This window comes from Salvelinus namaycush, chromosome 33 (genome assembly GCF_016432855.1).
Source record: "Salvelinus namaycush isolate Seneca chromosome 33, SaNama_1.0, whole genome shotgun sequence".
NCBI lineage: Eukaryota > Metazoa > Chordata > Actinopteri > Salmoniformes > Salmonidae > Salvelinus > Salvelinus namaycush.
In genome coordinates, this window is record NC_052339.1 from 23457580 (window position 1) to 23470624 (window position 13045).

Here is a 13045-nt window from a genome sequence, read left to right on the forward strand (position 1 = left end):
TTTTCTCACACACAGGCACCCACAATGAATGTGTACACAGGTTACCCACCACACACCCACAGTAGCAGGCACACAGAGGTGTGAAACATCGGAAGGGATGAGGGGTAAAAGTCTCATTCTTCAGTAAAAGTCTAAAAAGTATTTGGTTTAAAAATATACTTAAGTATCTAAAGTAAAAGTATAATGGGATGAGGTGGGATGAGGGGGGCTGGGTGAGTGGGATGAGGGGGTGGGATGTGGGATGAGGGGGGCTGGGTGAGTGGGATGAGGGGGGTGGGTGAGTGGGATGAGGGGGGCTGGGTAAGTGGGATGAGGGGGGCTGGATGAGTGGGATGGGGGAGGGGAGCTGGGTGAGTGTGATGGGGAGGGGGGAGCTGGGTGAGTGGGATGAGGGGGGTGAGTCTAGGCAGGGATGAAGGTGGGCCATGAGGCGCTCAGACACATTTGGTCCTTCCTTATGTGTGTGTGTCTCTGTATACACGTTCTGATAAAGCTGTGTGTAATCCCCTTGGACACCTCGCCACACGGTGGCCGATAAGAGGGCTGGCCGTGGGAGACACTGAGCAGCTGTCCCTCTCAGCGTCTAACGAGGCCCGAGCCAGCACTGCCACAGGCCACGCTGGGAGTTATCCACACAAACAATTTGATTTATAAAGTGTGTTTCTTGCACCAGACTACAACGCAACACTACAAGAGTAAAAGTACAGTAAAAACAACAACAACAACACATTAGCCGTGGTATATCAGCCCTTATACCACTGGTATGACACAACATTTATTTTTACTGCTCTAATTACGTTGGTAACCAGTTTATAATAGCAATAAGGCACTTCGGGGGTTGTGGTATATGGCCAATATACCATGGCTAAGGCCTGTATCCAGGCACTCCGCATTGCATCATGTGTAAGAACAGCCCTTAGCCGTGCTATGTTGGCCATATAGCACACCCCCTCGGGCCTTATTGCTTAAATACATCATCTTTCTATGTCTTGTCTCTAGGTGTGACCTGTGCTGCCTCTCCTTCCGGACCCACCGCGGCCTGCTGCGGCACAACGCTGGCATCCACAAGCAGCTGCCCACGGACCCCGGCGGACGACCCTTCATCCAGAACAACCCCTCCATCCCCTCTGGCTTCAACGACCTGGCCTTCATTGACTTCTCCTGCCACAAGTTTCCCCACATCGCCCAGGTCAGAGGAGAAATGATGGACAGAATAATGTTGCTAATGCTCACAATGCTACTGATACTGATACATTATTATGGTTATGAAACTGATACTGGTGGTATGTTGGTCATCTATCACAGGAGATCTCAGTCTGCTCTTCCACACTCTAACCCCCTGTCTGTCTCTCCAACAGGTCTGGTGTGAGACCAACCTCCGCCGGTGCACCAGCAAGTTCCACCGCTTCGTGTGTGAAGCCTGCGACAAAGGATTCCCCTTGCTCTCGGCCCTGGTCCTGCACAAGACCACCATTCATCAGCAGCAGCCGTCACCCACAGGGGGCGCCCAGGAGCCCCCCGCGGCCCAGGAGAAGCCGGTAACCCCGGCCCCTCAGCAGGCCAGCTTCCTGGAGACCCTGGGTCTGCAGCACATCTCCCAGGTCAAGCTTCAGCCTTCGGAGGATGAGGTCCGGCAAGCCCAGCTGGACAGCATCCGGGTCATCCAGGTTGAGCCTCTGGCCTCCACCCTGCCCCAGGAGGTGGATTCCGCGGCTGCGGGATCCCTCGGCGGCCTGGGCTTGGTGGCGGCCTCGTCCCTGCAGGGCCTGTCCCAGAGGGAGGCCCTCAGCCTGCTCTCCCTGCAGCCCTTCCCCACAGGTTTCCTCTTCCGCCCAGGTGGTGGTACTGCGGTCAAGCCTGTGTGTGGCGAGGCTGGCCTGATGGAGCTGGCTGACATCCAGCAGATCCTGAAGGTGGCCTCGACCGCCCCCGGTCAGATGGGCCTCCTGCCGTCCCTGGCCAAGGCTCCCCACTGGGGAGTGTCCGGCCAGGGCCAGGCGGCTGGCTGCAAGCACATGCCCCCACTGAAGCCAAAGCCCATGGTGGCACCACGCTCCAGCCTGGCTGCCTCCACGCTGCCGCCGCTCCAGAGCACCCAGCAGGCCTCCCTGGGCTGCATCAGCCCCAGCCTGCCCCCGCCGGCCAGCCAGCTGCTCAATATGCCCCAAGAGTCTTCGTCATCGTCCTCCTCTTCCTCGGGCAGCCAAGCCTCCCTGGAGAAGATGCAGATGGAGGCGGACTTCATGGGCAACGCCCATATGCCCAACGACTCGACAGAGCTGCAAATCAAACAAGAGGAGGGCCAGGCGGCCGGAGGGAAGAAGGGGGCAGGGGGTTCCAACCGCGGCGGCGTCAAGGCCTCCTACCCCTGCCGCTTTTGCGATCAGGTGTTTGTTTATTCCGGGGTGCTGCAGGCGCACATGCGCTTCCACCTGGGCATCCTGCCGCACCAGTGCAACATCTGCGACTACGTGGCGCCCGACAAGGCCACCCTTATCCGCCACCTGCGCACGCACAGCGGCGAGCGCCCCTACGTTTGCCGCGTCTGCCACTACCCTTTCACCGTCAAGGCCAACTGCGAGCGCCACCTGCGCAAGAAGCACATGAAGAACACAAGGAAAGAGATCGAGAAGAACATCAAGTACGTCTCGTCGACCACCACCCAGGATCCCTTGGAGCTGGCCTCCGCCGGCGACACCGCCTGCCGTTTCTGTGGTGAGGATCTAAAGAGCTACCGGGCTCTCCAGATCCACCTACGCACCCACAACGGCTGCCAGCGCAAGCCCTTTGAGTGCCGGCGGTGCGGGGCGGCTTTCCTGGCCAAGAGGAACTGCATCCACCACATGCTCAAGCAGCACCCCGAGGTGCAGGAGCGGGAGATCGAGGAGCACATTGCCACCCTTCTCCCCGCCATCACAGCCACCACCTCCAGGGCCAGCTCCAGCAGCCCTCTGGCTCTCAACGGCCTTACGCCCACCCCCAGTGCCACCGTGCAGCCGGTCAAGGTGGAGGATTTCAGCATCTACTCCTCCTCCGGTGACTTGGATCAGCCATTGGACTTCTCCAACAAGAGCCGCAGGGGGGGTGGGACCAGCAGCAGTTCAGGGAGCCTAGCCGGTTCTCCTGGGATCAAACTGGAGACGGTCAGCCTGGTAGCCTACGACAGCTCCATGGAACCTATTGACCTGTCCATCCCCAAGAACCCCAACAAGAGGCTGAAGAGAGACGCCACCGCTGTTGACCCGATGGGCGTGGAGCGCCAAGAGATCAAAAAGGAGCTGCCCTTCCCCAGTGTACTGGACCACCTCCCCTCAGCCCTTCAGCTGGACAAGAGCTATGAGGAGAATCTGAAGACCCCCCAGTCTGGCTCTTACCAGCTCCCCCCAGTGACCATCTCCCCGCTTCTCATTAGTACCCCTACTGCCACAGGCCGGGCGCTCCGTCTCAAGCCCCTGCTGCCCAAACCGACCTCTTCTTCCTCCTCCCTGAAAGAGCTTCCCCCTCTGGCTTCCATCGCCCAGATCATCTCCTCCGTCTCAACGGCTCCAGATTTGCTCAAGAGGGAGCCCACGCCGGATAACAAGGCTGGCGCCGGCCTCAACGGCCTCCAGACAGAACCTGAGCGTTTAGTTGGGGGCTACAACAGCTCTGAAGCCTCGATGGAAGAGCTCCCCCTAGAGGGCTTGTCCAGAAAGCGCACTAGGAAGAAGCCAGCGAGCCAGGCCAAGACTATAGCACCTGCCCGTGTGCCCACGCCCGAGGAAAACACAGACAGCGGCATGGACCTGGAGTCCAGTGGGGAGTTTGCCAGCGTGGAGAAGATGCTAGCCACCACCGACGCTAACAAGTTCAGCACCTACCTGCGGACGGGTGCGGTGGATCTTGGAAGGAGGGACGAGGGGAGACAGAGCCAGGGAGAGGAGAAAGAGGAGAAAGAGTCGCCTCCTCAGCCTGTGCCGCCCCAGTCCAAAGGAGGGAAGAAGAATGCCTACTCCAACTCGGTGCAGAAGATGATCTGTCCCTTCTGCCCCCGGGTCTTCCCCTGGGCCAGCTCCCTGCAGAGGCACATGCTCACACACACTGGTAAGCTATATGGAAACAGACACAGATGGGATAACTCCCTAAATACCCAACACACAGTAATGTTGAAATACTGCGTAAATAGCCTGGTTGAAACAATGCAATGATACCTGAAAGATACTGTTCAGTAATGTAGAAAAACGTATATTTTATACAACAATTTACAAGATGGTTCTTAATTTGACAGGTTTTCTAAAGGGTCTAACTGCTTGCATTTAGCATATTTACAACTTCCTGTGGGTCCACAACATGTCCCTAATACTTCTAATGTGACGTTCAGTCTTCTCTAATGTGCTGTCGGCTACAGGTCAGAAGCCCTTCCCCTGTCCCAAATGTGACGCCTTCTTCTCCACCAAGTCCAACTGTGAGCGTCACCTGCTGCGCAAGCATGGCGTGACCAACCACTCGCTGCGCCGCAACGGCCAAATGTCCAAGAACAAGGATGGCGACGAGGGTTCACACGACAGCGCAGGTAAGAAACTGTACTGTAATGTACTGTATTGTACTGTAATGTACGATCTGATCTATAGGTTACCATTCTGTACCTATCTGTAATTTGGCGGTTAATTTTGTGTGTGTGTTCCAGAGAGCTCTGAGAATGAGCAGACTGCAGGAGAGGCTCTGGACCTGAGCAGCATGGACCCCGATCAGAAAAGCTCTGCATCCGAGTCGCCCAGCGCAGACCAAACACCAGACACTGCTGAGCTGCTGCTAGGGGAGATGGAACCGCAACCCAACAACCACATTGAAAATGACGACAACGACGATTCGCAGAGCAACAAGAGCTTGGACCTCAACTTTGCCAGCAAGCTCATCGACTTCAAGTTCTCGTCAGAAGGCCAGCAGCCCCAGACCTCCCTGGTTGGAGATAAGGTGGTGGCGGTGGCCGAGCCAGATAGAGTGACGGCCACCCAGCAGCAGGACCAAGAGCCCTCCAAGTACACCTGCAAGAGCTGCAAGAAAAACTTCCGTTATGCCGCCACCCTGGCTCGCCACGAGAAGGCACACTTGTGTGAGACTGCACCCCCCGAAGAGTCTTGTGGAACAGAGGAGACTGGGCCTGCCCCAGAGGATCTCCCCAACACTACTACAACCACCGCCGAGGAGGAGGATCAGGAGGAGGGAGAGAAGGAGGCTCCGGAAAGCGAGGGAGTGGGCAGCGTGATGGACAGTGGTTCAGAGGAGGAGGAGAAGAAGGAGGAGAGAAGTGACGAGGAGGGGGCAGCAGAACCAAAGAATGAAGGAGAGGCAGGCAGAGGGTCGGGGAGCAAGGCGGACAAGAGGAAGAAGATCTGTAACGTGTGCAGCAAACGCTTCTGGTCACTGCAGGATCTGACAAGACACATGCGTTCGCACACAGGTACTAGTTGATGCCAGGTGGCAACTTTGGTTTTAAAAGTCGGGGGGGTCTAACGCATTGCAGTGCTAGAGGCATCACTACAGACCTGGGTTCGATCCCAGGCTGTATCACAACCGGCTGTGATCGAGAGTCCCATAGGGCGGTGCATAATTAGCCCAGCTTCGTCCCGGTTGGGGATGGTTTGGCCGGGGGGATTTTACTTGGCTCATCGCCCTCTAGTGACTCCTTGTGGCGGACCGGGCGCCTGCAGGCTGACCTCGGTCGTCAGTTGAAAGGCGTTTCCTCCGACACATTGGTGCGTCTGGCTTCCGGGTTAAGCGGGCAGGTGTTAAGAAGCGCGGTTTGGCAGGTCATGTTTCTCCTGACTCGACCTTAGCCTCTCGAGCCCGTTGGGGTTGCAGCGATGAGACAAGATCATAATTGCGGAGAAAAAGGGGGTAAAAAAAAAAAGTGGGGGGCATATATATATATATGTATATATTTTATATATATATATATATATATATATATATATATATATTTTTTTATCCAGTCAGATAAACACTCCAAAAAGCCTACTGGACCGCTCAGAGGCATCTGCGTAGTCATAAAGTACACCGTTGCATCGTTTTGTATCACATTCCAATGATAAAACGGAGGGAGATGATGACATGTCCTCCCGTCCCAAGTTGTGGCCCTGGTTGATACTCTCAGCTATTTCTTGATGCATTTATTGTTGCTTTACCTTCTTTAAAGATATGTTTTACCTGACCCTGTTCTGCTGTAAATAATTATGTACATGTTTATATTTTTCTTCAGGTGAGAGGCCCTACAAGTGCCAGACGTGCGAGCGCACCTTCACCCTGAAGCACAGCCTGGTGAGGCACCAGCGGATCCACCTGAAGCCACGGGGCAGCGAGGGGGCAGATGGAGCTGATGCCAACGGGGCAGAGGCCCCGGCCGGAGACTCAGCTAGTGAGGAGGGAGAGTGCACCCCCACCAGCACCTGCCCCCCTTCAGAAAACGAGAGCGAAGGCACCGGAGGGGCCAGGGAGGAGGGAGGCGAGGGAACTGAGAAAGAGGCCCCTCTGCCAGGCCCCACATCCCTGGCCCAGTCCCTGTCCACCACTGAACCAGCCCAGTCAGAGTCAGCTACAGAGGCCATAGCTGAGCCGCTCGTTGAGCCAGTCTCGGAAGCAGTCTCTGAATCAGTTCCTGACCCATCTGTAGAACAAACCTCAGACGGACCCTCTGAAACAGATGTAGAACTAGACGCTGAGGTATCAGCCTCTGAAATGGCTAGAGAAACAGATGGCAATGCAGCCACTCAAACGCCAACAGAAACCCCCAAAGAATCTTCCACAGAGTCCCCAGCCCCACAGCCCACTACCCCAGAGAAAGACCCCGATGGCCCCTCGGAAGGCTTCATCCAAGGCCTACTGGAGATCCACACCAAGCCTTCCCTGGAGCACATCCTTCCCGCTGGCGAGGCTCCCTTGGTGGACGTTGAGTGAGGGAGGCACCCTCCTTCCTACCCCCAGTCTCTGGTTCTCTTTATGCAGTGGACCGCTGTATGTGCCGCAGTGCCATAAGATAGAAGTACTCCTAAAGAATGCAAGATGATGAAATCAAGAAGAAACACCTTGTTTCTAAGTGCCTTACTACTTCTATTTTGTTAGTTTTTTTGCTATATCTTTATCTACATTTATCTACCGAGGATCTAATTTTTTATAGCGTTTTATGATGATTACATAATTGTTTTTGGATTCTATGAGATGAACTTTGAATAAGCAATAAATGAAATCAAATTTACCATGACCGATTTATATTAAATGATCAAGTGTGTGACAGACAAAAATAACTGTTATTGTATATTTAAACCACAGTCGTACCTTAAATACAATGCTGAGACTGAGAAAAGACTTGAGTAAGTTCACCAGCGGTGGGGATAAAGTCACGTATGTAACTGGAAACACAGCTATAGCAGATACCTGTCAGGCTGTCACAAAGGTGTCCTGAAAAAAGACTGTCATTCTCTCCCCTTCAACTTGATTTACTCTCTCTCTCTCTCATGATCCCTGATAACCAACATCTACAGTCTCTGTTTGTATTGAGAATACATGAATGAACTGTGACATGATTTGGTGTTAGGAGGCAAATCAAAGAAAACAGACCTGACAATGGATAGCGTACCATATCTGAGATCTATGCTGTTGCGTTCCCCTAGGCTCTCTTTATCTTGCCATGATATGGGCAATATTTGCCTGAAACGTGTGTTTTTTCCCCGAAATCATTCTCATTTTATTTCATGTGCGTTGACCATGTTGCGTGTGGGAGTGTTTTGTGTGTGTGTGTGTGTGTGTGTGTGTGTGTGTGTGTGTGTGTGTGTGTGTGTGTGTGTGTGTGTGTGTGTGTGTGTGTGTGTGTGTGTGTGTGTGTGTGTGTGTGTGTGTGTGTGTGTGTGTGTGTGTGTGTTATTCGTTCAGGAGAGGTTGGGGGATATAAGGTGTTTGAGGAAATGTACTTTTCCAGAACAAAAGGGCTTGATATGTGTACCCCCCCATATCTCTCACTGTCACTTTCTAGCGTTCCTAGAAACTTCTACTGTGTCTGTACTACCACCAGTGTGTCCGGCTTGTGTTGTGTCCACCTCCCCCGTAGTGGCAACTAATTTCCTTGCCGCTACTTTAGACGTCTTCCAAAACCAACCGTCACTGTGTTCTTAAAGGCCTACCTGTGGTTCTGGGTTATTTTGATGCAGAACCTCACCTCGTGCTCTAGGTGGAACACCACTCTGTTTTGTCTACTTGAACTGTTGTAGCCCTGCTGCCTCCCATTCAGGCAGCCACCTTCCACCACGCCACTCGCCCCCCCCTTCCACCCTCAAGAGAATATTTTCCGAGGTGGGACTCAAATGTCAATCATGTCACCTTGCGGGGTTGAATTTTGTCTAAATGTATGTGTTTTTTCTTCTTTTCTTCTCATTTTATATTTAAAAAAAACTCAGAAGCAAACAAATCAAACCTCATGGCGCGGTAAGACGCAGCATCGGCTGGCTGGAGGCTGACGGACCGAGAGCAGAGAGCACTGGACTAGTCAGCCTCTGCCAGGCAACTGCCCATATGGCACTAACAAATTAAAAACAAACCTAGTACGACAATAAACAGCTAAGCAATCAGAGAGAATGAACTGAAGTGAATTTCTGAGCTGTGTTTGGAACTTGAACGTAACACAGAGTATTAAGTGGAGGGGAGAGGAGGGGGTGCGGCGCATTGACAGGTGGGGAGGCAAGTACAACTACAGAAAGAAGTCTGCCCTCTAGTGGCCGTACCACAGTAGCTCCCCCATCCCAATCCTGCTCTCAGGCACTGGGAAAGTATTGTCAGAATAGAATGCAAAATGCAATTGTGTTCTAAAAACACTGTGTTAAGGGACTCACTCAGCTTATCTCATTATACCTTCGACCCTGTGTGGGTGTATGATTATGAGTCCCATGAGAATGCACATGGACTGTTTTTATTGTATTTATTTGGAAATCCGGTGAGGGGTGAATAGATGTGACTTGAGGAGAAGCCATGTATTATTACCACATTGATGCTGCAGAGAATACCGGATTCAAATCCACAAAATGGTCGCCCAGCATCGGCCCGGGACTTCTATTAGCAATAATCACTTTTGATTTGAAAGCTTTATGTAGACCTTTGTATTTGTTTATAGACTGTGTGGATCTATTTTTGTTTTGTTATTTTTAGTTTGGCTAAGATTTTTTTTCTCTTCTCAGATATATAAATACGTATAAAACTGTGAAATTCATTGTGTTTCAGATAATGGGTGAGTTTTAGGCTTGTTTTGCATGTAACCCTAATTTGTTCAATTATGGATGATAAATTTTTTTCTCTCCATCTCGCTCTCAGGGTCTTTATAAAATGCATATTCAATACTTCATTTTCCTGAGTTGCAAGATGTTCTTACAAGTTCTTTTTTTACGATTAAAACTGTCAATCACTACATTTAGCACTTGACTGTGAACTGCAATCAGCAGAACAGAGAAAATGAACTTGTGCTAAACATCCTCGTGGTTGAGAGCGTGCTGTCAGCAGGATTCTTTTTTAATACTATACCCATTATTTTTGGTCTGCTTTTGATTTGATTATACATTTTTACCCCCTTCCTCAAATTGCAGTCACCTCTCGTTTCAACCTCTCTCATTTGAAGAGGAAATCAAATCGTGACTCTGTAAAAACCAATGAAAGTGGCTGTGTCACTGTCTGAAGTTCTGACCCTTTGTGGAAGGGAACTTTGTGTCGCTGCTACGGCCACACCAGAACTCACCTCATAAATGGGCCTGGATCAGAACCTTCAACATTAGCTACACTGCTCCCCTCCCTCCTGGTATTACAGTGCTTCAGAATCAGAAATGTAAGCTGTTCTGTGTCGAAAAAATGAAAGCAATAAAGATATATTAAGGAAAGGTGTGAATCAAACTGGTCTGGTAGTGTCTTTTATTGTCTGGCACAAACCTGCATTGATCACCTGTACTTTGAATTCTGTTTTACACTATGTATGGCCCTGTACACACAGTTTGTACAACACATTTGACACAACAGTTGTGATACAACAGAGTTTGTCTTTACAAAAATGTTTACACAGCTGTTTTGGAGACACAATGATTGTGTTAAAGTTCTTGTGCAGACAAACCCTCGGTTGTAGCGCAAAAATATCTGTTGAATCACAACCATTGAGTCCAATATGTGTAGATCAGTTGTGCAACCTGAGCATGGAAGTGGCCTCAAGGTTCAAACTGAGCCAAGCCCGAGCTATGCTGGGCTGCCCTGGTTATATGTCCACCATAGCTGCTGGAAAGCGTGAACAATGTGAAAAGAAAATATCCAAGCCAGCATATTACACTTCGGGGCAACCCTATCCAATACACGTTGAATCAATCAAGAATGTGTCTTGTAATCCATGAATGTAGGGTACAAAGTGAACATACTCAAAATTCACCCATGTCCACGTGGTGCCCCTTTTTTTTAAACTATGATTTGACTGTTAATGTGTAATGTTCCTTTTGAAAAAGGAATAGTTTCCCCATATTAAAACAAGAGTTCAGTTCATATAACAGGGTTGACCATAAAATGAGGGACAGGTTGTTGTTTTTTTACTTTAAAATGAATCACTAAAAACTGGGGCTTTACAATGGTGAAAACTTAGATATTTTGGGGTTATAGTTCACAGAGAAGTCACATTGAGTGCACAAAGGGACATGTCAAAATGCTGCATTTTGGCACTTTAGCAAGTCTTTATTCATATTAAAAATCATATTTATAGAATTTCCATGTGGTCTATATTAAAAGGCACTTTAATTTAGTTTTTTTTTTTTTTTACAATCGCTAGGACTCATTTCTCAATACTTAGGTCACTTTTTCAAAACTCTTCACACAGTGAGCACAACAGCAGTCTATGTGGGCTAAACTGTGGATAATTTTTCATTGCTTTGGAACAAAATGCATTCAATGACTACATCTTTCAAATTTCATGAATTATTTTCTCACTCAGACACAACCACCACCAAAACTCTATGTACCTATAGGCCAATTTGCACATGTTTACATACTCATTTCAAAACTCTTAAACTTAAGTTCAAAACCTAACATAACACAAAACTGAATAAGACAGCAATTTGCTACATTTCTTCAGTAATACCGTATTGAAATATATTCCACATCTAAAAAATGAAATACTATCAAAACAATTAGACCAACCACAGCTGATTCCCATTGTAGCTGAACACCTACCCAGGTGTTAGTCTTTCAATTTCATTACCATCTATACAAAAGGGGACATCTTGGGAATAATGCTGTACTGTGATGTAAACATGGACCCAGCCAGAGAGAGAGAAGTGGCTGACAGAGGAAGAAGAGTGGCTGGGAGAGGGAGAGGAGTACGTACGTGTGGTGGAAGAAGACTGAGAGGAAGATCAAGAGCTGTAGTCTCAGATGAGATTAGGGCCACTATAATTGATCATGTAATAAATCATGGTCTATCAATGAGAGGCTGGTCTGAGAGTGCAGCCAAATCTGCAACGCTCAACAGTGCCATCTATTGTAAGAAATGTCCGGCATAACAACAGGTAAGATGTGCATTCTGCAAGGACATCTGACTGAACTGCACATTACAGAAGTCAATTGAGCAAAGCCTACAAACCCACTTGTGTGTAATTGTTTTTGTATTTCTGCTTAGGACCCAATGGTTACCTCCCACAGGCAGGAGAGGTAGGATTTTCACTGCTATGCAGGAAACTGCAATCGTTGATATGGTCATTAGAAGCATTGGCATAAAACTCACAGGGATTCGGGACAAAGTGTTGGCAGACAACATTACATTTGGAAATATTCACAATGTAAGCATAACTATTTCTAGAGTCCTGAAACAACATCAAGTCAGGATGAAGCAGTTGTACACTGTCCCCTTTGAGAGGAACTCTGAACGAGTCAAGCAACTCAGGAACCAATATGTCCAGGTAAGATGACTATAAAATACAGAACTGGTTTTGAACAAAACCAAACCGAGCAGAGGCACACAATGGCATGTTTTTAGGTATAATGTAAACTACCGTAATAGCCCAACTCTTATATTGCCTTATTTTAGAGAGTCATAGAGATTGAAGCCAGGCAAACACGCCACATATACATCTTTGTGGATGAGGCTGGTTTCAACTTGGCCAAAACACAGCAGTGAGGAAGGAATGTGATTGGGAAAAGAGCCATAGTGGATGTCCCGGGCCAGAGGGGTGCCGACATCACAATGTGTGCAGCAATATCCTCTGATGGATTGCTGTTACACAAACCTCTAATTGGGCCATACAACACCGAGCGTCTCATTTCATTCCTGGGTGACCTCTATGGAAGGGTTGTGCCAGGTGAGGAAAGGGTTGCAGTGAGGCAAAATCGGCCGACGTTTGTAATTGTATGGGACAACGTGTCATTTCCCCACTCCCGTGCAGTCACAGAGCGGTTTGCAGCCCATCCCAGGATGGTGTCACTTTTCCTCCCACCTTACTTTCCACTCCTCAACCCCATAGAGGAATTATTTTCCTCATGGAGGTGGAAGGTTTATGACCATCATCCACATGATCAAATGTCCCTCCTGGACACAATGAATGCTGGATGCCTGGACATATCTGCAGAAGATTGCCAGGGATGGACCAGGCATGCCAAAATATTCTTTCCTAGGTGTATTGCCCAAGATGACATAAGATGTGATGTGGATGAGAACCTGTGGCCAAATGCAGAAGACAGGGTTGACTAGCATTGCTACTGTATCTGTATCGGTGGATGGTGTATATACAAATTCTTGATTTTGTGAATACATCATTTATACTTGTGTGGTTTAGATGTAATGTATTTTAAACGTTGTACATATTGACACTTTATTTCTCAAATACAGACATATGCAAATAAACAACTCACTTCAGACACGCACACCATTCCACAAGTCCAGAGATACACTACATGACCAAAAGTATGTGGACACCTGCTTATCAAACATCTCATTCCAAAAACATGGGTATTAATATGGAGTTGGTCCCCCCCTTTGCTGCCACAACAGCCTCCAATCTTCTGGGAA

The 13045-nt window shown here is 49.1% G+C and overlaps 1 protein-coding gene across 4 annotated transcripts in view; it reads left to right on the forward strand.

Moving 5' to 3' along the window:
- Positions 1-7237, forward strand: part of LOC120028156 (ras-responsive element-binding protein 1-like) — a 66477-nt gene extending 59240 nt beyond the window's left edge. For 3 of the 4 annotated variants that reach the window (XM_038973358.1, XM_038973360.1, XM_038973361.1), the window contains 5 exons: positions 1000-1189; positions 1359-4083; positions 4361-4552; positions 4667-5440; positions 6239-7237. In XM_038973358.1, the coding sequence (XP_038829286.1) occupies positions 1000-1189; positions 1359-4083; positions 4361-4552; positions 4667-5440; positions 6239-6933 (4576 nt within the window). In that variant the 3' untranslated portion in view covers positions 6934-7237. The remainder of the gene's footprint in view (positions 1-999; positions 1190-1358; positions 4084-4360; positions 4553-4666; positions 5441-6238) is intronic. The other variant, XM_038973359.1, reaches the window with a different exon arrangement.
- Positions 7238-13045: the final 5808 nt, after the last annotated feature.